Source organism: Branchiostoma floridae, chromosome 19 (genome assembly GCF_000003815.2).
Source record: "Branchiostoma floridae strain S238N-H82 chromosome 19, Bfl_VNyyK, whole genome shotgun sequence".
NCBI lineage: Eukaryota > Metazoa > Chordata > Leptocardii > Amphioxiformes > Branchiostomatidae > Branchiostoma > Branchiostoma floridae.
The window spans coordinates 10,099,008-10,125,980 of NC_049997.1; the positions used below are offsets into that span (position 1 = coordinate 10,099,008).

The following is a 26,973-nucleotide window of genomic DNA, read 5'->3' on the forward strand; positions in this document are numbered from 1 at the left end:
CGCAGGGTGACCTATATCCATTGTATTAAAAAAAACATGATATTTAGGGATATCAAGTCAAGTCGATGGACGGGGAATTTGCTGATTGCAACAATACTTTCAAAAATTGCAGTTTGAAACCACCGTTCGTCGAGTTAATGTCCCGAAATACGCTGTTCATAGAAACAAGGAATATAGGCGACCCCACGGATAAAGGTGAACTAGTGCTAGATAGATGAGGAGGATGTCTCAGAAATTATGTCTTCTGCACCCCTACAAAACTTCCAGTAAATTTCTTATTGTAATCTTTAAGCAAGGATGTCCCCGAAGCCTGTCTTTTAGAAGGGTCGTAAGATGGAGGTCCTGTGTTTGAGGAGGTGCCTCAGTCATGTTGAAGGTAAAGAGCTAGAAACACCTTCTTGTAATTGTGTGATAAAAATTCCCTGCTACAGAAACATTTGGCGATCACTATAAAAGTATAAGGGTCTGAAGGAAGGATGGAAGGAAGTCATATTAAAGAAAATGGTATACCTGGAAAAGAAAGAAGAAAAAATGTGGCAACATTGTAAAAACTTGAAAAGCAAAAAGAAATAATTCAACTTTATGCAATTAAATATTCTAATTGTTTGAAGTAAGGATCATTGCTTTTGTTCTTTGGCATTATCAATAATACATTACTTTTTCAATCTGTGAAAGCTTTGCCCTGATCTGAATTGTACTTAGATATTCTAGTGTAATATGATACCGGTGTTAATCTGCATACTAATGAGATTTGTGCTTTTAATCGCAGTAACAGATGTGTATAAATGATATTTGCTTCAGTCTTACCTGTAAAGCATGTTGAGCTATACCATGACATATATTGCATTGTATATCTTTGGATTTACGATATAAGGTCCAATCCTATGTTATAAATCCTAGATTATAGGAGGATGTTTCTCCATGATTATGAAATCTGTGCACATGTTCAGCGTATCTATTTTATCCATATTGAACTCGACATGGTGCCTGCCAAAATCTCTTCTCCGCCTCATTAGCATAATTTCAGGGACGGATCACTGCAGACTTAAAAGCCTGTTTTAACGAGGCAATCTATTAATGGGCCTCACTGATTATTGTAACGGAAAGAATATTCTGTAAGCTTCAAGCTGTTGATATGGATATACATGTTAATGATCTTGTTTTCTTGTAATGTGTGGAAATTGTTTTTCTTTTTTATGAATATCTTTAGGGTGTAAGGATCTCAGCATTTTAAACATCTTATGAATTAGTAGAAAAGAAGTTTACAATCATCTCAAGTTCAAACAATGGAAAATATTAATTGTTATTGAAATGACAATAAGATTTACAATATGATATTTTGTATACAGCTCTGTCTGCAGCAGATGTTGAGATAAAGTGGGTAGTTCATGAATTCATACAGGTTGAATGATAGTGGACCAATGATGTAAAATATCTTAAGCTATTATCTCCCAGTATGATTTTTAGCTGAGCTTGTCAGTTTATGAACTAAACTCCTTTTAGTCAGTCAGCGCAACCATTTTCTGTTGCCATAACTTGTATATTTTACAGTATTGTGGTCAAAGATGATAAGTCAGCAATTAGAACAAAATGTCTTTCCAACCCACCCCAAAATCAATATATGTAATTAAAAAATGTCCCTCCCTCATCAAAACCCCACCGCGACTCCTGACTTCTTCCACGACCCTCCTTCCTTTGTAAACTAATTAGCATACCCATTTCCCATGATTCCCGGGGCTATATTGCTTGACATGCAGCTCCTGACTGCACATATTCTGCCTGGTCCACATGTGACAAGCGCGGCAGGGGAGATGTTGTATTTATACCGTGCTGTTGGAAAATGACCTGGCTACGCGCGATGGAGGAAATGTTATTACTGGATGCTAAGGGAGGGTGTGCTCACAGTCTCCTTTGTCTCACGGTAAGACATTTATGTTGACATTCCTGTAGTTTTATTTCACTACTCGTACTAGGCACTGCTGTAGCTATGAAGGCTTGACAGCGTAATGTTGTTATTGCTGCTGTATAAACTTAAGGGAAAGATATGGAGCATTAGAGCCAATGTGGGTGATTTATATTATCTTTGCCTGGAGGGAGAGGATGGATTTCCTCTTTCCTTGATGGACGATGTTATTCAGGAAGCTTTCATTCAGCACAATGTAAAGTTCGGATACGAATTCAGGTCAAGTAGCGTTTTATGACAATATCAATAATTTTTTGCCTGCGGGCTATAGGTGTGTAGCAAACCCCACTGGTGTACCTGATTTCATAATGCATAAACGGTGGTCAGGCTTTTACTGTACATTGCCCTTTGTCTATCATATATAATTGTCATGTTTCTACAATAGCTTTTAAATATAGCAAACCGTGCTCGCTATTTTGGAGCTGCCTTTGTCTAAGGTAGTCTATCTTGATAACAGAATGCTGTCATGATGTATTTGGTATTTCCTGCATATATCAGCATGGCTTTGTGCTTTGTTATTGTTCTCTTACTGGCAATGAAATCGTTTATAGTCGAGCTGCAGACAGAGATTATTCCTTTGTGGTCAGGATTTATTGGCTGCGTTTTACATGGAAAAATGTCATAAAACCATTATTTATGGCCAGATGCATCCAACATTGTATGGGTTTTCAATGGCTAGTCAGGAGGGATTTATACATTAAAGAATTCTTCAATGTTAAATTTAGAATCAAGTATAAATGGTAGAAAAGATTGTTTATACTCTAAAGAAGGATACATCTTTAAATTTTGTATATTAATAAAATTATCATTAAATATGGATAAACATTGTATGGGTTTTGAATGGTTATTCCAAATAAATTTATACCTTCCTGAACAAGGGAAGAGACAGATTTTTTTTTAAAGACTACTTCAAAGAAATAAACTTGTTGATGTCCAAAGTATAATGTTAAGTATATTTAAAAGCAAGTGCAATTTCGATAATGCCAATGCCAGATCATTTATAGGTACGAATATATACAAATGTAATAATTGCATATTTTTATACATTCATTATTTTCTAATAGCATTGTTGTATCAAAAGACAAAGGAAGATTTTCTTGTGGTTTCTTTTTTTAGTAATGTGAGGGAGAACACTTCTGCTGCATTGTGTTTGTCATGTAATGTACCCATAAATAGTGTAATTACAAAAACAAGCCATTGTATATTCATAGTCACTGTAACCGCGTTGCATATTTATGACAATTGCCTATTGTCATCATGGATCGCTCTCTTTCTTGGACAGTCTGAATCTTCTATGATCAACGAAATTTTAATTGTGGTTGTTGTTTGCAGGGATTGAAATTTATTTTGGGTAATAGTTGCACATGGTGCACTGAACATAGAATATTAGGTGAGTTGAAAATATTTGGGTGCACAACATATATATATTATAAAAGATGAAATAAAATGTCAGCAAAACCCAGTACTTGCAAACCTTACCAGATCTATTCACAGCTTTGATCTAAAAGTCTATGAATAACTTCAAGGATTTTAAACAAATGAACAACAAGGGTCTTAAATTTTTGACATTCAAGCTTTTAAAATATTTAAAAAAAACAAAAGACAAAGACAGTTTGGGAAAAAATTCAGGCATACTGTACATGTGTATGTTAACATTGTAGGGTGGTATGAATAACTAAGTTAAAATGTAATAACAGCATTCGAATTGCCTGGTGCAGAATCTTGCATATGTCGCTGTCTCCTTTTTACTACATGTTGTTCACAAAGTGTCCAGATCAGTCAGAAGCCGTCCAGTGTAATTGGAGGGATTTGTGTGAATGAGAGGGCGGCTGTCCACACAGAATGGCGTGATGGGTCGTACTAAAGGCGTAATGTGCTGAGTCCAGATCGATAAAGCACAAGAGACGGAACACCCGCTTGATTTGAACCAAAAGGTTTACAGTGTACAAAGAAAGCACCCAGAATAAAGGACAAACAAGATGTGAAAAAACTTTTCTTAAAGAAGATCTAGGAAATTAGAGGTTGAATTTAGATTCAACTTAGGCAGGTAGTCATGTTGTAAGTTTTTTTGAGGACACAGTGAACAGTGGTTTCAAATAGCTTCAAAATAATTTTGAGAATACAACACTTTTAGAAAAATGGAAATGTATAAATGTTGCAGGCTTCAATGCCATAAAGTTTAACAATGGACCTGACTGAGGTAGTGGCAAATGATACATGACAAAGGTGCATTTTATGGGGTATAAAGTTATATTGATGGCATCTTTCATAAACCTGTAAGTTATTGACTCACTAAGTGAGAAATGTCTGGAACTTTTTACATTGGAGATGTTTAGTTTTATCCCTTGCAAGGAAAGCCTTCAAGGTTTCTCCAAGTCTTTGTCTCTACCAAATGAAATCTATCTTTATTAACTGTGTTGTGATGTTGATTAATCTTATGCAGTCATTCTTATTAAAAGCCTTACTTCATAATTTGTATATGAAGGACGAAGATGATGACAGTTGATGGAAAAGCCCACGTCGTAAAAAATAGGTCGTAAATTCTCCTAAGAATACTGATAGAGGCGTATGGCTGCTCAGGGTTCCTTAGTATTCATAGTATAGTGATGATAAGAAGAGTAGGAGACACTATTTACACATGTAGGCTTGAAGGATGGTCGGATGGCATTTCAGCACCAGGGACAGGCATGGATGGTTGGCTATCTTTCAAAGTTGCTTCTTGGTAGAAATTTTAACTATTTTCTGTGACTCAATGGTGAATGTTGCAATATTGACAGACCTGAAAGCAACTTAACAGTGTGAATAGACAATATTTGATGTTTTAGTGAATTTGATGGCTTTGTTGTGACTCACTGTGTTGCTCCAGGCTAGTCTAGTATAGATATGTATCCTCTTTAGCCAGTTCTGGAATATTTGGGCTGCTAAGTGTGGTGTGAAGACTAGCCAACTGCTGCCTACCCCTGTATCAGGGACCCCAGCAGCAGTATAATCAAATACTGGATACCACTACTGCAAAAGCACCCTGGTAGTAGTGGTACAGTAAATCTTGTGGTAAGTTTATTTGCAGTAAATACACTGTATGTCCCCACAAATATGTCAACTGTACTACACAACTGCCTCCTTTCTCCTCTCTCTGGGAAATTAAATCACTGCAAAGGTAAATACACTTACAGTAACTTTGCTTGATATTATTATAGAATGGCCAAAATCTAGATTTACCATTTAAATCATCTTTTATTACGTTATTCTATCGAACTAACTCAATAAAATAATGGTAATCTGTAACCTTAGCTTCAATTTTAGGGCTAAAACAATTTTGGATCAGGTAATTACTTGCCCATAAAAACGCTGTCCTTCCTGAAAGTGTGCCAGGGAAATGTCAGCCCTGTTTTATTCATATTCGATCCTGGTTGATATCATGTAATATGATACCTGTGATTGCTTGGGTTCCCCCAGGGAGGTCAAAGGTCAACCATTTGTCACCTGGCCACCTGTGTTTGTGCCATTTGTGGTACAAAATTACATCTCAGTTGGGAATTTTCCCCAAATTTCGACCATAATTGTATGGATTGGTAGTCTACTTTACAGTTTGTGTCAGCATTTGTGGTAGAATGTCAGTATGATGAAATAAAGGGTTGATATGCTAATTGATCCCTTTGGGATAAAGGTGTGTTTAGCTGTACCATGACCAACCTGCTTAAGATCTCAACTGTGTTTGGTTTGGCTATATTAATGGGTATTTGATAAACAGGAGGTATTAGTGAAATCTTTATTGACCCAACAGAAGTACAGCGACTTTCTTAAGGTCTATAACAGCTACTTATTGTATATATATATATAAATAGAGATATATGAGTATCTATGAATAAGTCAACATATTGAGTCTAGCGTGTCATTTTCACTGTTGGTTCTACGGTATAAACATTCTTTAATATATTTGCCTATTTGTACACAGTAAGGGTTTAGCTGGTATGACAGCAAACAGTATAACGTTATACAGTTACAAATTTATTCATCCCTCTTATCGTGGAAACTGTTAGAGTAGCACTTATCATAATCACATACAGTGGGGATCTTTATGTTAGACTAGGTTTGAATAATTCTTGAGATGAAACATAGCTAGGTACTGCTGTATACCCGTGAACATAGCTAGGTACTGCTGCATACCCGTGACACTCATGTGTTATGCCAGAATGCTGTTGACTGATTAGGTACAGACTAAAAGTCAGAATCTTTGGGAGTGACATTTGCTGAAATGTCAATATTCACTTGACATTCACTCCTGAAAATCAAGTATCCTTATTTAAATATGGTGATACTCATGTGATTGATCTTTTAATGCATTTCATAAGTTGGAATAAAAACTTCTCGGTTGAATTTAAACTATATTTTTGAGATGTATAACATTTTTGTTATGGGATAATTATCATTGACATCTCAGTTGGACATAAACTGAGGCAAAATTGGCAAAATTTTTCCATCTCATTTAAGTGTCAGGTTTCATAATTAACAATGGGGAATTCTCCAAGTTAATGCCACATTGGGCAAAGGAAAGCTGTCATTGAAACAAATCATTGCATTTACTGTTAATAACTATCATTGACATCTCAGTGGGACAATAAAACAAGCCGAAATTGTTTGAATTTTTCCATCTCATTCAAGTATCAGATTTCTTAACTTAAAGTAGGGTATCCTGAAAATTAACACTGCAATGTGTGAAGAAAAGCTGTCATTGGCATAAATTATTACATTCACTGTAGTAAATTCAGATGATTATCATTGGCATCTCAGTGGGACAATAGAATAAGTCGAAATTGGCAAAATTTCCATTTCATTCAAGTGTCAGAAACTCAGATGTCATAACTTAGAATAGGGTTGTACAAAATCAAAGCCACATTGTGCAAAGAAAAGTTGTCATAAGAGTGAATTATTCCATAGAGAGCACTGAGCTGGAATTGCATATCACCCCTTTGTGCGGAACCATGAAGCGATTGAACATCGTTATTGTGTTAGGCCTCCCTATGGTGTCTTTTCAAGGACAAGAGCAAAACTGAAAGGAAGCTAATTTCTGGAAACAATGTGAGATATCCTGTTGGATGTTGGTTGTTTATGAGATTAGAATGATATTTGAAACCTGTTTTATTAGTTACAATTATGTTTACAATTATGATTTATTTTTGATGATTATTTTAAGACTTTTATTGCCTCAGCTATTGCTAGTTGTTGTCATTCTCCTTTTGAATCACACTTACTCACTTACTCACTCACTATCCGGTCTATCGTCTGTTGTTTCCCATCCTGAAGTCTGAATCCAAAGGCTAAAATGAAAAATTATGTTTTGATAATATTAAATCTGAAGTCATTTCACATGTTGTACATTTGTATCTGAATGGAAGCAAAGTAGAATTAATAACTCGAAAAGAATTGAAGAGCAAGATGTACATTCAATAATATTAAATCAAACTTGGAAAGTTGGAAAGGCAAAGTCTATTTTTCCACTAAAAAGAAAAATCATAAGAAAGAAGTCCTGAATTGTGTGTTTAGTCATAAGAAATTCTTGTTCTGCATTTTTGAAAAAAAATCATGCAACCAAGTCATCCAACCCTTTGTATATACAGTCCCCCATAGCTTTCCTAAGGTCCGCAAACTGCCCCTAAAGAATTGACTGCCTCATTTTCGATAACTTATAAGTCATATCTCACAGAGCAAGGCATCATACGAAGAGCCCTATTGAAACATGTTGTAACCAGGGTTATAAGATGCACGTCTTGCCCATTCAATTTACTCTCGTAATCCCCAAGACGGGGTTATGTGTGGTGTTCGTGCCGTTTTGGAGGTGACTTTCATCACGCAGCCTAGTTGATGTTCGGAAACGATCCCCCGGGGAAGTCTGAAGACCAGCGCTCGCTCCTTACACGAGAAACCATCAGGAAAGTCATGAATATCATCCTCGGTAATTGCACTTTGTAGGAGGAACGAGCCACAAGTAGGTTATGATTGAAATGTGTAGTGCCGTGACATTTAGGCTGGGTATGTTTCATCTTACTAATAACATTTCATCTCCAATTCGTATTCGTGATGGCAAATGGAACACAAGGGGTCATTGAGACAGAGTCTTGATATCTTGACATACATTAGAAGGGCTGTGTTATTAAGGAATAGAGTGATATGTACCCACAAAAAGGCCTCTTCTGAAAATCCTTAAATTCAAACTAATAAACCACATTAGAAATATAACCTTGCTAAGTTGCTCTGTTGAACAGAAGTTGGGTTTGTAAGAATACTGAAAAGTGACTTTTTCCACTACTCATTGAGATGAAACTGGGTCAAAGGCCAAAATTGGGTCAAAAGTGGTCCCACCAGACTTCCCCCAATCCAAAGTCATCATCACTGAAAGAGGAGCTCTTAGGATATCCCTGAATATTAGTAATGGCTTTGGTAATGATATTTGTGATTAGATATAATGGTAGAAAATATCAGACTGGTACTCTTTAGAATTTTGAAAAAAACATAATTTATTCATGCAGAATTTTAGAGATGAAAGCAGATTACATTTCGCCAAATGCATAATATTCCTGATCTTAAGTTCCAACGACATTTACACATACAGTAGGCAAAATTTCCTTATTTCATTGGCTGTGTTGAAGCTCTCACAACAAGCAATTTGTGCATGACCCAGTTTTCACTCTGCGGAAGTTGCAATGTTTTGATCAATACCGGCTCTCCACAGATTGAGTGTGAGGGTGGTCACGGAAATATTCATGGCAACTTGCGTATTCATAGCCGCTGCCATTCTGTGTGTTGCGGGGGTGCCTCGGTCTCGTAAATAATTCAGATCAACAGCGTGTGGCTGATGACAGCGAGATCAAATTCAATGTGCCTCTTGATCCAAAGAATCACCTAGGAAAGCATTTATACTGTATTTTCTCAAATCTAAGCTTTGTAACAGTGGTGTTCAAGTCAGACCCTTTTGGCGTTGGGTTTGTGATCTGGCGGCTCGGGTTCGAATCCCGGGAGCCAGGAGACTGTTTCTACTTGTCTCTTTATAACTTATCAGTACAAAATGTTGGTTTGGAACTGCTGTTTTCATTGAAGCCGTAGATAGCAAGGTTTAAAGACCAACAGAGGAAACATTTTTTTGTGTGTGTCTCTGAAAAAATCTTTGTTGCAGCCATTAGGCTGATTTGTAAGGTCTGTTTGTTTACATATCGAAATACATGTTGTAACCATCAGTACATTATCATATTCATAAACATTATAAAGATGCTACATATTTACTGTAACTACAATAATATGTGAGGTATTTGCCATAATTAGGTAGAGCCTTAATTGAATAGTGTTAACTGTTAAGTGCTCCATTTGTAAGTTGTAGTTGTCAGACTCACAAATGTTTGTCTACCTGTCTCTAGTCTAGAGCTAACAGCAGAAGACACTGCTCTTTCCCCTCAAGAACAAAATCTCATTGTTCCCACGACTCCCATTCATCCCTACAGCAGCCTTCCATCTCCTCTTGTTAAGGATGAAAGGACAACTTTGTCAAAGCCAAAGCAAGGCTGTCGACAGCTTCAAAGTTTGGGAGCCCATGTCATTAGTTTTTGTTGCTATAATTTTAAGCTAAAAAAATGCATTTTCACCAATATCTTGTCATGAAGATTAAAATTTTTGGGACAGACGGGGTAAATTTTCTGTTCCAACAAGCAAATTTCCGTTTTGGGATGGAGGGACAGGTCTTAGAGATTGCCCTGGGCCAAAAGCTGTGGTTTCGTACTATTCGGAAAATTTCCTGATAGGAATCTTGTGCAGACATACAGGGATTTCCCACCCTCAAAGTCGCTGTTGGGAAGCAAATTTAGATCCTTGTCTCCAATTTGTTTGGCGCAGTTGGTGAGGAGTGAGTGCTCTAATTGCCCCTTTCCTAGGGCATCTGTGACTGCATCTGTATCTATATAGCCTGTATAATCGCCCTTCAGTGTAGAACACCAGCTAATTATAAAGGGCAAAGGGACATACAGGGGGGAGTAGTATAGTAGGGACACACTACTGGGGGTCTATTGCTTCCTAAGTGCATCTCAGGAAAGTCACTCTTTCTTTCAGGAAAGTCACTCTTTCTTGTAGCTTCATTACTTTAAAAGACAAGAAGCCTAAATACTTTAATTTTTAAATGAATCAAGCTATCTAGTCTGTGTAACGCAAACTCCGCTGTCCAGGGCTGTAACTGGCTTCTCCCCGCTAGGGGGCCGGCGGATGTTTGGCGGGCTGCTATAAGCAAGATTTAATTAGGCTACAAGCTATCATACTATAGGCATTTATACACAGATATGTTTCTCCCAAAATCGACATAGAAAATATGTCATAGTTTATATCATTCTTACATGCAGAAGGTACAACATATCTCAAAGGTGCAGTTCATATTGAACATATTTATCCTATCTACACTATTTCAGGTTTCATATGATATTATCAGAATATCCTCTTACTTACCATACCATGCGTGAAGTTCACATGGTGTGAATGTTTCCGTGCGGTAGGTTTCTGTATGGGCAGTGGGCAGCTGTAGGTAATTGGTTTGATAATTTTCATTTGAGGGCACCAAATTTTCTCAACTTCCGGCGCATTTTGCATCAGAATATGTGTTTTCTCAGTTGGATATGACACTTTCAAGTTTCATACCGTACTTTCAGAATATTCTGTTAGCATGCGTGAAGGTAACATGGTGTGAATGTTTCCGTGCGGTAGGTTTCTGTGCGCAGCTGTAGGTAATTGGTCTAATGTGCGGACATACAATTACACAACAGGTGAGCAGGGGGGTTTCTTCCTGTGGGCTGACCTCACCTGACCTCCGCTGATCGACATGTAAGAATTCTGCGGTCTACTGTAAATTCATTTACTTTCGCAGTGGTTTTTCTTTGCTGTAGGAGGAAAAAGGAGGTTTTATCATATCACATCACATGATTTAGTGGTGTTTTACATTTGCATTTGGTACAATTCTGTATTTGAGTAGTAATACATTCGCAGTGTAATAGATTTGCAGTGGATGGAGACGTCATCATTGAAATAAAGCCCCTGTGAAATTTTGAAGATTTACTGTACAAGGATCTTGAGACAATGCTGCAGGGAACAACAGTGGTAGGGTTCTGCCATTAAAAACTGTAACAAAAACTTTACTACTCATGAGGGACAAGGGTTTTGGATAGTTGCCCATTCTGACTGTCAAAATGGGCACATATTAGTTACAGTAAACTTGAACATATTTAAGTTTGGATTTGTAGTGAAATTTTAGCCAATGAAAAAATGAGAGTTGGACAGAACCTTAAAGTGAGTGTTAAAGGAAACATTGGCACCATTTAACACAGTTTAGAAGGTGACAATGAAAAACGCGGCCTTTGATATTCAATCTGTGTACGGTACTTAAGTCAATTTGAAAGTGTCCATTGATTTAATGCAGCTCAATTTAGAAAAAAGAACTATCTTCAGGGTGTAAGAAAAAACTTATTTTTGTCTTTTAAGTATTGTCATAATTCAATATGAAAGAGATAATAATCAAGAAACATTAATACTTGTTTACTGTATCCAAAGTATGTTGTCCTTAGGCAAACTTCTAAAACTGTGCTGACTGTGCTGTACTTAGTTCATCAGCCAGGGCATAAAGTTTAAGCTCTAACCTTCTATCACCTCCCTGAAGATTAATTATTGTTCATCTAACCTTCCTTCTCGACCTCTTAAACATTTTATCCACGCTTAAACATGTTTGACTCGCCGATCATCTTCCGTTGGTGTCTGGGAAGCCCTCCCATAACTCTTTAAGATCAAAGCCAAGTGCGGACCTACCGCCTGGTCTGTCAGAAGTCATATCACGTTCGGCGTGATCCCTTTAAAGTGGCGGATTTCCTCTTCTTCAAAGAGCAGAGAACCTACCTTACACCCATCAAACTTCGCTTCAAATCCGGGATATTGTGTAAGAGAGTGGAGGTCGTGATGGGTCGCGCGACCCCTGTAAGAAATACCACCAATTATAACATCAACAAAGTGGCCTTGTTGACTGGAAGATGTAATAGCTATCCGTAGTTTCCTGATGTTTCCTTGTAGAGCAAAGAGCTGATTAGGAATAGGGCCTGGCGCCGGATGATTTGTGGCAGCTTTTGGCTTCTGGAAAGAAATCAGAAGCTATGGTCTTGATTGGAACAACCTGTTGTATACTAAGATACTTTGTATTTCATACAAATCAATTGATTGTAAATCGGCGCAATTCAGTTTTCTTTTACTGCAAAACCTATTCGACACATGGTGTCTTTTTATCAATAAACCAATTACTACATACTAATTTGATGCATTAAAAGCTTCAATAGTTATATATAAGACTTACAACTGTTCTTTGGTTTGGTTGTATATTTGTGATTATACAATACAGCAAGTATGATACATGTATGTATAACTTGCTCTTTACTTGTGTTTAAAAAAGGCCAAAAGTAAGAAAGGTAATATACATAAAACCTTCTATTTAAGAAGATCTCTTCATTGTCACTGACGAAAGATAACGGATGTTATCTGAAACATCTGACCATTTCCAAAATCTTACCCAGTTGCTTGAGTAATTGATATTTGGCATATCTTACTACCTGGATGTCTAACCTTCATCGACGTAAGAAAGGTAGAAAGAGTTTGCATTCGTCACTTCCAATGGTGAAACTAAGCCAACAGCCCTATGTATGAGGGAGCTTTATGATTATTATAATAAATCTTTATTGACACGACAAAAGCACAGCGGCTTTCGTAAGGTCTACATGTATAACAACTACTTACAGTACAACTAAACACACATATATGTATAGCTACAGGTATGAACAAATCAACATATAGGGACTAGCATGTCATTTACACTATTGCATCTACGGTATAGACATTCTTGGACATATTTGCCTACTTGTACACAGTGAGGATTATCGCCTCCCAGAATGTAGTTCAGTTCGTACAATCTATCGTACAAAGGGTAGCAAATTCTTTAGAGCAAGCGGAAAGTAATGTGAACAGCTCTATGCGTTTGTCATTATATCGAGAACAATCCATTACAAAGTGACGTTCGTCTTCGATCTCATTTGGGCAGAATGGACAAATGTGTAAGCCTCAAGCATCAAACCTTTGCTTGTAAAAGAACCCAACAGAAAGAGTGGGGTTGATGCAGTTTGCTTCACTGAAAACAAGAGCCGTGTGAAACTGCATCGCACTACTACAGTAGAAGCCGCTTAATTGCACTGCCTATTTGCCAGTGAATTTCGTGCAATTATCCGGATGGTGCAATAATGCGAAGTTATCCAGCTGGACCGCAGCAGTTTGGGATTTTGGGATTTCGTGCAGTTAACAGAAGTGTGCGTTAATCCGTTGTGCAATTAACTGGCTTCTACTGTAGTAGTCTACCAGTCTGGACACTATACAGCTGCAATTGCACTACTAGAATCTATCATAAAACTATTAAAAGCATTATACTTCATGGCAAGCATTGAGCTTTGAGTTTGTCCTGCTTTAAAGAAAGAGTGTATAGAAGGTGACACCTGTCTGACAGTGACAGTTCGAATGGTGGTGGTATGTTTGAAATGTCCCATGTCACATGCCTTCTCCAACCTTCACATTATCTTTCCCACATTTGTCACCCTCCTGACAAAATTGAACCATGCTGAAAGAGTGGTACAATAAAGGACCATGCACCATAAATACGGGTGAAGGTTTTCTTTGAACTGATTGAAGAGGAATTCCAAACAACAGAGTTTCAAGGATCCTTTTTCCGTATCTGTAAAATATTTCTGTTGATATCTTACTGAACCTTCTCCTTGCCAACTAACCTTGTAAGCATTTCAAATTTGGTGCCAAAAGCTACGATGGCAGTTTGAAGGGTGAAGGACGAGTGAATGTGTTTAGTTACAGGTCAACTTTTGAGTTTAAAGTCATTTGTGTGTATGTCCTTTCCTTTTTATGGAAGGGTGAAATTTCAAGTGCACATGCACTTTTGTATTTATTTAAATACAGTACAGTGCACAAGTGTACAACTACAAGCGTACCTGTACGAGTGAGCACCTCTGCAAAAGTACCACCTGGCCAATGTGACCACTTTTTTCAGGTTCCATTGATGATTTTTTCCATTGACATGAGCATTAGGAGTCCTGTCTATAGCAACCACCTGTCCACATACTGTAAATGCAGAAATGTTCGCGGTGGATTAATGTTCACGGTTTTCGCGGTGACCACTTTACCGCAAACTTAAAACCACTGCGAACATTTTTCTATTATGGTATTAGACTACATTCTATGGTGTTACGGCGAACTTAAATCCACAGAGAAAAGTCCCTTTTCCCGCTACTGCGAAATTAAATCCCCGCGAACTTAAATGCATTTACAGTAGACCACATTTTATTGCTCTTTAGAGTGGTCTTGAGCAGTTTGACTGTATACTTTTTCGTATGCCATTGTCAAATATTGGGAATTGTTCCAAGACATTGTAGTGACAGGTCTGGTTAAAAGATAAACACGCAGGGTAGAGAAGACATTGTGTTTCGCACGTAAACCATGTCTCCTTCTGCCGGAGTGGAATTTCAAGGTGACAGTGACTGTGGAGAAAGAATCCGATGACGAAGTTCCAATGTCACCTTGTGTACCTTAGCAGGGCTCAAAACACCCACCTGCAGTGAGCAGAAAGAAAAAATCAGCTTGCAAGTCATGCAAGCAAGCATACTGGTAGTCATTCCTTCAACTTCAAGTGTCCGAGTTATCATCAGATGAATAAATAAATGAATCCCAGCTTTGAGGTGGTCAAAAATTTGTTTATCCCTAGAAATAAGTAATAATGTGGAATTCATTTCCACCAAGTACTGTCAGAGCATCTTCACTAGACAAAGCTAGATGTGCAAAGGTTAGGTGTGTGTTGTGTATGTGATATAACGAGCTGCTGCTGTGCCTTGTGCATAAGCTGGTGTGTTAGGCTGAAGGGCAGTTATATAGATAAAGATATAGGTAAAAATGTAAACAACTTGCAATTTTGCTGGCTAGAAAAAATGTAGTCTTTACATGATTAGGAACTATTTTGTAATATAGCTATGCATTACCAAGCAAAAGCCCATATGGATAGTAGCTATTTCAACAGTAAGCAAAAAGATGCCATCATGATCCTTTGTCTGAATAAGTTACAGTAGGGTAACATTAGGGACAGGGACTTGGGACAAGTTGGGTGTGTTTAAAAAAAAAAAATTTCTGATTTGTAAAAAAGATTTTGGACTACTTAAAATGTTAGATGCAACTGAAAGATTCAGAAAGAAATATTTCAAGCCCTGCTATTTCAATATCGTCAATTAGAGGTGAAAGGTGGAACTAATAGTCTTCTCAATAATACGAAGTTGTCACACTGCGATGCATGTCAATGCGTGTTATTAGGTTGATATATTTGCAGACGTGCAAGACAGAATTTTAGTAGGCATACCAATGTCAGCATCAGCAACCCGCTGACACTTAATTTCCTTCAGGGTGTGGTTAAGTTTGATGGCGTTCCATGCTGTGCAATTATATACCTGTCCAAAGGGGTAGGGTATCTATTGAATTCATTTGCAGCTTAATAGCAGCGTGGATCGATTTATCATCTGTTAGGGGCCTGGTTTCTATAATGATTTCTTTGATCTGTATACTGTAAATGCAGAAATGTTCGCGGTGGATTAATGTTCGCGGTTTTCGCGGTGACCACTTTACCGCGAACTTAAAACCACCGCGAACATTTTTCTATTTTGGTATTAGAATGCAGTCTATGGTGTTACCGCGAACTTAAATCCACCGCGGAAAGTCCCTTTTCCCGCAACCGTGAAATTAAATCCCCGCGAACTTATATGCATTTACAGTATCTCATGCCAGATAATTGAACAAAATAAATCAAGGTCAGGGATACAAAAATGATAAAGTTACACAAAATATCTCTGTTCATGTACTTGGATTTAGAATAAAAAATGACACCAAAAAATGCCTCAAGGAATACACAAATACTGCATTAACAATAGATCCCTTCGGATCAGCATCACCATCACATTGAAATATATGTATTGAGGTGTGTAAGGAAAATTGGGTCACATGACGTGACCTCTGTCAGGTATTCTATTGATTGTGACCTTCTGCGACCTTGTATCGACCTCCCCCTTCCAACTCAATTCAGGATGGCCCAAACATTGGTGGACAAAGACGGATGGACAAAGGAAATAAAAACATGTTATGATTAAACATTAAGATATTCATACCTTGATGATTCCTAAATTAAAAAGTGCAATGATGTTGAATGTTATATACCCCCAAAAGGTGTTTGTGTTGGAATAGTTGTGTACCTTTTTGATATTTTTTATCGTAGAGATGGAATATGCTCAGTGCCAGGTCAACAATATGTGAACACACATTTAGCATTGTCTGTCAAGATTTGTGTCACAATTTTAGCAGGTAGATAGATGGATTTTATATGAGTCTCAATAAAATGTTACCAGTAGTATTGCATGTACATGGGATCCTTATTGCTTTGAATCTGTATCATAATAGATTCTTCTGCCTTGAATTTTATATAGTATCTATTATACCTGATACTTATTTGTCTTATTCTTACTGGTAATTTCAAAGTAGAGTTTGTCATTCAACTTGTTACATAGCTGCTGGGTAATGGAACAGTAGCTGGAAACGATACAAGTTACAACTGCAAGGTTTTGATTGTTAAGACCGTGTAAACTACAGTAGTTGTAACTAATATGTTACATCATGACATTACACACAATACGACAGGACGACACAAAACAGCATAACAAATTACACAAAAACCCAACTTCATTCTCCACATGCTATAATCTGATACTCCATACATACATCACACTGTAGATACACCTGTCATCAGAATTGGCAGGCAAACATTCCTTGGCAGTAGCGCCTCCTATCAGTTTGCTATATTATTGCAGCATGAATAGTAACTAGAGAATTATTCTTCAGTAATGGTATAGAGTTGATGTTGGAATGGTTTAGAGTTATACTTGATGGCTCTTTGTCCAAGCCAATGAAATGAATAATGCTGAGATTCTTTGCTTAAATGTTTTGTTTTCCAAATATCATAAGTGTGATTTTTATTTACGTTGTTTTTCTTCTTGACAGATCTACACAGACTGGGCGAACCACTACTTGGAAAGGGCGGGGCACAAGCGGCTGGTCCGCGACCTTCAGAAAGACATTACCGATGGTGTTCTATTGGCTACCATTATAGAGGTCGTAGGTGAGTAGCTCCTTTACTTGACCATGTTCTAGGGCTATCTAAGGACTCGCAAGTCTCTGTCCCTGGACGGCAATTTGTTTCCTCTTCTTCTTCTTCTTCTTTTTTACTTCTGGAAAAAAAGTAATTTCATCCTTTAAAAAAAATCTGAACTTCATGACATGAAAACTTATATGTGGAATCTTAAGATGACAGATTTGACAACAGAAATCAACAACATGGGCTCCCATAGATGGCCCTTCCAACCAACTTCATGGTCTAAATTATATTTGCAAGTCTAAATGATAATGCCAGGCCAATTAAGTAGCCTTGATAGGAAAAACAGCCATTGGAAACTATTCTTTATCACAAAAAGGGAGAATGACACTAACCCCTGACATAGCACAGGTGTTTCATTTCCTTTTGTCACCTGAAAACCAACAGGGACATGCCCACCACCACAGAGGGTGCCCTGTCCAATCTGTTCAGTGTTTTTGCAGTTCCTTCTCAAATCTCTAGGGGGCATTAATCTGTCAAGAGCCAAAGGCACTTGTGATCACAAAGGTCCTAATGGGCCATGTCTGTTTTGAAAAGCACTTCAGGGAAAAAGGTGAAATGTGTACTTTTGAGAATAGTTGTCAAGATTCTGAAAATTGTGGAATATTATAATGATTTGTATGATGCTTTTAACAACTACCATGTTTACCATTATCGCTCACTTATGCTCACTTTCATACTTGCCCTCTCTTGGAGTGTAATAAGTAAAGGTTGAAAAACAAAAGAATACTATATATAGGGAGCAAATGTAAACTTTAGAGGGTGGCATCAAGGCTATGAAATCAAAACCTCAGAAAAAAACGTAAGATGTTACCAGCAACAAACTATCAAAACGTTTTCAAACAGGACCATACAAAGATGATATTGTGTGGCAAGTTAAGCAGCATTTCCCCTGGACTTACAGAATAATTGCTATATTTACATAACCCTCTAGTTATTTCCTCCAAGGCCTCATAAAGTAGGTTTTGTCAACAACAAGGGCAAGTCTGTATGTTTTCTTAAACCTCCTACAAGGCCCCTTATGTGGCATGTTGACAAGGAGAGAAACCAAATGAGCCATTAGCAAAGATGAGAACTGATTGATAAACCAAGTTAAACCGACCAATCATAGCAGTCTGTCTTGATAAGTTGATCCAAACTAACCAATCAGATCGCAGCAGGTTTAAGAGGGATGAGAGGAGCGATATCATTGGCTTATCTGTCTTGATGCTGTCTGTTTCAGCCAATGAGAAGATCCAAGACATCAACCCCAAGCCCAAGAGCCAGTCCCAGATGGTAAGTAAACAGATGGATGTTGAGGGGGGTTTGGGGTTTTATGACCAAGTCTGGCATGCCAACACAAGTTCAAATACCCAGATAATTGACAGGCGCACAGACAGGCGTTGGCCCCAGGGGATTATTTTTCTCCCCGCAAAGATCCAACCAGGGCAAGTGACGCATACCTGTGCCCGACCCTGGCCCGGGCCTTCGACCAAAACGTCTGGTAGATCACGCTCAATGGGCATTTTTGCAGAGAGCAAATATTGCTGGTAAGTAACACCAGGTTATAAGTTTTATTTGGGATGTGATGATGTATCAGGTTTGCTTCTTCAGGGAGGGACCAGAAGATGAGATACGCTGGTCAGTCTGGGAATGTATTCTGATGATTTTCTAATCTAATCTAATTATTCTACTGTAGACATGCTACAGGGATGTTTTAATCCATCCTTATCAATGTGTCTGAAAAGTGGCCCACCATTTTTTCCTTATTTGTAGTGGTTTGTGATAGACCGCTGTCCTTCCTTCCACCACAGCCTGCAAGCTGTCAAACAGAAAGACGGCTTTATTTAAAGTTTATTTGGATTTGCTACAGCACAGGCTGCCACCATTGCTAGGAAGTTTACCATTCCTGTGGGCACTTGACGGACTGGAATTAGGACCAGGTATTTCTGTGTTTAAACAAGGAACACTGCTGTTGAAGAGAGTGTTTCTCTGACACCTCGGTTTCGTGGATGGTCCTTGCTTGTGTGTTTGGTTTGAAGCGCTGCCATCTCCGTTCATAATTATGAGCAGGTGCTTTGAGCAGTGCTGGTGTATTCACCTCAGCGGGGACCCGAAATAGGGGGAAATAGCCTCCTTATCGAATAGACATAGCTGCGAAGTAGAGATGCCCCTCACAGCCGGAGAAAACAAACACAAATATTTGTGGAGAAACTCATCATTCGCAATGTGTTTTCTCAGTCAACCCAACCACAGCTCCCGATCTCCATGCCTCAAATGCCACCTCATGCCATATATAGCTAGCGCCACACTTTACGCCAGAGGGCTTTGCACAGGAGCCTTCTGTTAAGATTTCCCATTTTGTAAGAGATTTCGGGGGAAAGACTTTAAAGTAACAGTCCTCATTTACTCATAAAATATCAAGTACTGCTGGCTCGTTAAACGTTAGAAGGTTGTAAAAGTGCACGTGTGTATGATCAGGGAAATAGAAACCTCCCTATTCAAATTAGACGAGCAGTAACTCACAATCACTTGTCAAGGCATGGTACTTACATAAACTGAACCAGGAAATTAAGGAAGACATTATGTGTTGAGGGATTTGGATGGAAAAGGGTACAGAACTTCTCTTACTTACATTCTAAGTTATGCAAAGAATAAGTTGTACTTTCAAACTTGACAATAGAATTGAAAATATCTGTACTTTACAAACATTTTATGCGCTCAGCTTCTGACTAACTCACAAAAAGATTTTTGTTGAAGTATGATTTTTGGCTGTAAACTAACGTAACTTTGAGGCATAAGAAAGGAGCCATCACACAATCCTTCAGAAATAGTATTGACAATAAATTATATTATATTATTTATCACTGGGTGCTAAACTGAAAAATGATAGCCGTGAGATCATTTGGGCTTGACCGTCTACTTTGATATGTTTTATATTTAGGTTTGTTAGTATTTTAGTATTTGATTTTATGCTACAAGGGCATAGCAGTTTTATGACTTGTTCAAGAGTTACTGTAAATGTTTACAGGGATTTAATTTTGCGTTAGCGGGAAAAGGGACTTTCTACAGTGGTTTTAAGTTCGCAGTTACATCATCAAAGCATCTTACTCCCATGGAAAAATGTTCGCGGTGGTTTTAAATTCGCGGCAAAGCGGCCACCGCGAAAACCGCAAACATTGAACCACCGCGAAAGTTTCTGCATTTACAGTACTCTGTGCTAGCATGGTATCCAGCCGTATTATACCTTCAGAGTCTCTTCTGTCCTTTCTGAAAATTTGCGGAATAAGAAAGTTGTGGCAGAATAAAAAGTTGAATAGCTGTAATGAAAGCAAGATTTTACAGTACAGTAGAAGCCGTTTAATTGCACTCCCCATTTGCCAGTGCATTTTGTGCAATTATCCGGATGGTGCAACAAAGCGAAGTTATTCAGCTGGGTCACATCACTACTGGGCTTTGGGATTCCGTGCAATTAACAGAAGTGTGCAGTTATCCGTTGTGCAATTAACTGGCTTCTACTGCTATTTTGAAAATGGGAAAAAAAGCCCCTCCTCTCTCAGACAAAGCAGAAAAACATGTGGATTATCGCTCTGTAAATATTAATAGTTCCAAGAATGATCTGAACTTGCCTTGAATGTGAAGCAGGCACTTGACATTACAGACTTTACTACCACGTTTATCATGGTGGTCTGGAAGTCAGGATAAGTATCAGCTTGCTGTCACAGTGGTAAATATGAGACTACTATGCCAGAGGCGACTCTCCCTTCCCTTCTCTGACTTGATATGTTGCTAAAAATTAGAGGGCCACAACCTACACCATTTCCTCTCTGCCCATCTACCTTTAAAATATGATGACCATAACATGTCCGAAACTTGAGATATCAAAACGGAAGGTACTGCTGCAGTGCCTTAAAAAGCTATTATGATGCCCACTATCCAACTTGACCTTCGTTTTCGCGACGCCTACCCACCTACTAAATGTCATACACAGTTTCTATAGTTATACTATCTGCAAACACACCAAACCAATCAACCACAAGCAGCACAGAAAAAGTAACCTTCTTGGCAAAGATGATTATGGCCATTTTATCATTGCCATGTGATTGAAAATTACAGAAGATCAGGTCACGTTGGGATGTCAGGATGGGAGTTCCTGTGATGATAAATAGAAATCCATAGCCTGGTATCCAGCCGTATTACAGCTTCCGAGTCTCTTCTGTCTTCTCCGTATTTGTGAAGATCAGGACAGAAGAGACTCAGGAGCTATGATACGACTGGATACCAGGCTAGGAAATCCAGAGCTGGCTAGAATGTTAAAGGGGGAGTGAGGATTAGGATATACTTCACACTTGCTGTCATCAATCATAACACCACTGCCAGGGATGTAGAGGAGGAAGGATGGAGATATATGTGCAGGGCAGCCAAAAAATCGCTGCACTATCAGTCATAACCATCTTGCGGATAAGGGCGCATGGCCCCGCTGGAGTTGGCAGCCTTTATTTCTGTTGCCTATGGCCTTTAGAAAGGGTGTGTCTGTCAGAAATACTGCTTGAAGAGGACATAAGTTCAGCAGTTCTGAGCCAAGTTTAGGAGACAGACAGTCAGGGACACATGCACGATATGTTACTCGCCATTGATCTCCAGGCAGATTTACCAGTGGCATAAGATAGTATCAAAGCTGGCTAAGGAGTACTGTAATTCCTGATTTTTTCAGGGTTCCTTTTTGTTCACGGTTTTTACGGTGAGGACTGTAACGTGAACTTATCATTACCGACAACAAATAATACATGAGTCTTTCTTTACACTCATCTGCTGGAACCGTGAACATTTAGTTCCAAGAACAAGTTAGATTTTCTCAGACCGTGAAAGTTTGGTACTGAGAAGACAAAGTGAATTACAGTATAGCTGGCCAAAGAGAGTCTTCAGCCAATCACACTCCTAAGCCAACTTCACTCCTCTGGCAGCTTTTGATACTATCTTAGGCTACCATAGGATCTGCTTGGAGATTAACTTGCCATGCAATGGTTGAAGGAGGTCTGACTCTGATTTTAAAAAGAAACGATTGACTGTGATCAAAGAAAAGTTAGCAACAAAGTTCGTAAGGCCCCTATTCCACAAGGTAATGATTGCTGAACAAATATTGAGTGGCCAAAATTAGAAATTGAGATAAAATTCATTGAGCAGCCTGTCAAAAGTTAAGTCACAGTCAGTCGCAGTCCCTAGTGGAAAGTGGGTGTAACTCTGTTTGTTTATCGTAGGTTTCTCTCTACATGTTTTCCAGTTAATTAACTACCTCCCTAACCTCTTGAGAGTGATTAAAGAGATGGTTCAGACCATAGTTATAAAACACGCTGGCTGACCCATCCTCCTCTGACACTGGGGTGACCTGAGGAATGTTTTGTTGTTTAAGGGCAGACAGTATTTTCAAAACAAAGAGGGACACCTGTTGGGAGTTAGACAGTTGATGAGCCCAAACCTGAGAGACATCACACTCTGCCATGCTGAGAAAATAAACCACGGATTAGAACCTGTCTTCAGACTCTTCCAGACATACACACCAGCCAAATTGGCCTCCGTGGGGCTGTTTCCTGTGTTGATTTTATGCTCTCTCACAGAAAAAGAGGACTGAGAACCTGATTTTTAGTACATTCAAGCTCATTCTGAGATGTTTGTATTAGCTAAGAAGACAAAGTCATAGTTTATAGAGATTGGAATATCTTCAAAGTTCTTTGGCAGAGAAAAAGATGATCTTATTTCCCTTAAGCTTAATTATGTTTACTTTGTAGCTCAGCTTTAAATTGTTCTTTAAAAACATTCATAACTTTCAATAACTGGTGTCAATATAATAAGTTATAGATATTACTTTTGAGCAATATCAATGTTACCAAGATTGGACAATATTGCAATCTTATCATTAGGTTATCATGTTTTCAATCAAATTCTCATATAAGAAATATGTCTCATTATATGTTGTTGACAAACCAGTCTATTGAGATAAACTGCATGTAGTAGTGCATGTGAATATTGCATGTATGCAGTTAATACGAAACAGTTTTCTCGCAACCTGTGTGAGATAGAATTTGGCACACTTTGATTAGGTTGGTCTGGTAGAAGTTAACAGTGTCTGAGGAGCAACACCCTAGGAGGGGGTGAAATCATGAACACCTGTTAACTTGACTTGAAAAATTAGGTCTTAACCTAAGAAGCTGAGAAGTTTATTTTGAGATGTCTATCTTAGCACTTAAGCACAATATATTGTCTTTAAGGTAAAGTAAGATTTAAAGGAAGTAATGTTAGGTCTAAACATTACTTCCTTTTTTGAACTGGGAAGTCATAAAAATGGTCACATGTCAGTCATCATTTTATGAGTCAGGTGTGTTAGATTAAGACGGCAGACAGAAACTTTAGGAAGATTGAAGATATGAGACCTTTGAAGTGATAGGCTACTGGTGGGAGATGTGCAGAAGATACTGTTGGAAGAGAAGGTCGCTCCTAGAGGTCAAAGCTTTTGTGCCAAGGAGGTCTGAGATACATGGTCAAAGGTAGTCTGTGTAACACAAACTCCGCTGTCCAGGGCTCTAACTGGCCCCTCCCTGCGGGCTGCTATAAGCGAGATTTAATCAGGCTAGGTCAAAGGTAAGGACTTTCAGTCTATTCTCCTAACTGTACTTTGTGACAACTTAATCGTTAGGGAATAAGAAAGAAAGGAGTTAATTGTTGTAAATGACGGAGTTGTTCTTCATGTATTGGAGACAAGGGAAAAAGTTAGAAAGGAACAAATTTTCAAGGACAAAAGTTGTAATGAACTTGCAATAGGTTCCAATTCTTTTGTAGTTGTGTAAGCATTATCATTGTAAAAAGTGGAAGTTTTCCATAGTTTTAAGTTGTTGCTTAATGTCTTCATTACATTATAATTCCTGTTAGCTTGTGTCTGGAAGTAAAACATCATAAAATGTAAGTTATGCTGGTTTATCGACTCTGTTTTAAGAATTTAACAGAAGTGGAAGAAATGGAAGTTTTCCACAATTAAGTTGTTGCTGAATTTCTTCATCACATTGTGATTTCCATTAGTTTATGTCTGGAAGAAAAAACATCATAAAATGTACGTGATGCTGTTTTATAGACTCTGTTATAAGCGTTTCACAGCTTCAAATCTGGCTACAGGCCCCACAACTTCAATCACAATCACCTGGCCTGGCACAACTCCTACATTTTACTGTTTCCAATTTGGGGGGGATGATATTTTACATGTCAGATGTAGAGACTGCAGCCCAAGACACTCAATCATTTCTGGGACACATGTATCTGATATTGGCTCTATTTTGATCAACTCTTTATCTGATTAGTGCTAATTCAGATCTAACCAAGTAAAGTTCCACAGAGGATTTTGTGGGTGATTGCTTGGAGTGATTTTCTGGATAAGGGAGGTAAGAAGGGAGGCCCAGGCTCAGCTAATGAATTAAGAGGTAATTACATTATGCTCCCAGGTGGGAGGAATTAGAATAGAATTTCATTCTACAGTGTTGGATTGTGGGTAATTCAGGTCATCTGATGAAGTAGTTCTTGGCTGAACTGGGACTGGTAGGAGCAAGACAGAACTAGACAGAAGGCACCTTATTGCAGATAAGAAGGTAATGTGGTCACTGACATGTTTGGAGTCTTTGTAGTTTAAAGATACTAAAATTAGAGACTAGACTACATGTTGGTATAGGTTCATTCTGAGCAAAATTCTGTGATCTTTGTTGTTTTGTGAGATGATTTATTTTTATCAAATGGCAGTGTTCTTTGTATTTTGTCTTTGTAGGAATGATGGTTAGCAAAAAAAATGAATATATGCTTTCTTGTTATTTTTGGAAGTTGATGTAGAGAAGCATGGACATTTTGTCAGAGCCTATTAAAGACATGATCTAAATGTAGGTTTTTAGTTTATTGTTGCCTTCCTAGCATCACATTACTGAGTGGCTGTAAAACTAGATGACTTCATTGGAGATGTGTAGAAAGATATCATGATTGTCCCTTTGGGCAAAAAGTCATAAAATTGGAAAATGAGTCTTTTTGCTCACCGGTAGTAGCAGTAAGAAGGCTTACTCTTATCACAGGCCTTTGAAAGTTTTGTAATGGTCGTATGTAGAAATGTATAGAAAATCCTCTTAATTTCTGTTCTTTGTGTGATCCTTTTCACTTTATTAGCTTTATTTTTTTGGGGGGGGGGTGCTTTACGTAGGCTACTGAAACTAACTTTGGATGCTGTCCTTGTGCGCAAAGTTAAAGTCTCAACTGGTATTAATAGCTTCCTGGCTATCTTTAGAATGATCTGGGGGCATCTGGGTTATCAGGGTCCTTCTGTACTGCTGCAACTTGACCCTTTTGATGAGAGCAAGGATGAGAGATGTCCGCTCTAATCTCTGCAACTAGGGAATAACCAGGCAATGTGTGGACAGGAAGGCATATTCTCTCATGATTTTCTTTTTCTTTGTCTTGTTTACATGGATTTTGGGGTTAACCTTTTTGATATCTGTGTAAATTCTTTCAGAAATAAAATCTGTGAGTTACCAAATAAGGCTACTACTACAGTCTTCGTCGTTCTGAATGTCCCATCAATACAGACATGTGACTTGGCAGGCTTTAGACATCACTTGTAGGTCAAAGGTTACAGTTGAAACAAATGTCATGTTTCCACTACTATAAAGTTGATTGATCACAAAATCATTGATTCTTTTCTCTGTCTCCACAAACTGGGATGACTCCAGGTTTTCTCTTGGGGACGACCAGACAGTGCTGTCTCATCATTTCTCCTGGTTGAGTATAATTGGAAGGAAGTGATATACAGTCCCATGTGGAAACCATCTTTGATTGGAAGATTGGAGTTTCCCCTGAAAACCTGTAGACAAAACATTCCTTCATTCTCCTCAAGTTCACAGCAAATGGCAGGAATTTTTACTGTTGACAGTTACGTTATGCAGTGGTGATAGCCATGAATGTCAAGTTTGAGGAGAGTCAGCTGGGAATCAACCTTGCGTGCTCTGATTGGTCAGGATAGGTCACATGGCTGAGAAAAGATCACATGACCTGTATTCTTTTCATGGCCTTTAATAAAGATTTTTTGTAGGACATGCCAAAGCCAAAGGGATCAAGTGTATCATCATGTCTTAACCAGCTTTCAGTGTCATCGAATAGCCTGTACTTGACATACGTGTGCTTGTAGCCACAATGGTATTTGTAACCATTAGAAGAAGGCAAGACATTCCCATATCCAACAGGAAAAGATAGTGTTTCAGTCCAAGTGACAATGTCAAGATAGTTATCTTGCCACCTTAGTTGAAGAGTCTAACCTGGTAAAGTTTGCTATCAGCAAGTTGAGTTCGTGAGGATACATTGTGTTCCATGTCAAAAGTTCAAATTGATTAAGAAATTGAATTTGTGAGATCATTTACTTGTTTTCTTTAGCTGCCTTAATGACCATGTTAAAAGTGGTCATGCTGGCAAAGATGTGTTATGATAATTTTTGTTCTGTAAAAGTTTTTTATAAATTTGGTATTGTGGAGCTTTACTAGTGTTTTGGCTGTAATTTGTTTATCTAAATTACGTTTATCCTGTAAAGCAGCGAGGGTTTGACAGAACAGGTGCAGGTTGCAGTATATAAAAGTTAAATCTGTAAATTGCATTTTTGGAAGTTTTGTAGGTTAGTCGAAGTCATTTGCACATCTTAAGTTACTCTTACGTCTTTTAAGAT

General features: G+C 38.2%; 1 protein-coding gene across 22 annotated transcripts in view; it reads left to right on the plus strand.

The window, feature by feature from the left end:
• The window catches only part of LOC118406541 (neuron navigator 2-like), a 239,444-nt gene that overhangs the window by 94,308 nt on the left and 118,163 nt on the right, over positions 1-26,973 (plus strand). For 21 of the 22 annotated variants that reach the window (XM_035806622.1, XM_035806623.1, XM_035806625.1 and 18 more), the window contains 2 exons: positions 17,111-17,228; positions 18,484-18,536. In XM_035806622.1, the coding sequence (XP_035662515.1) occupies positions 17,111-17,228; positions 18,484-18,536 (171 nt within the window). Of the gene's footprint in view, positions 1-1,799; positions 1,922-17,110; positions 17,229-18,483; positions 18,537-26,973 lie in introns of those variants that run through there. The other variant, XM_035806619.1, reaches the window with a different exon arrangement.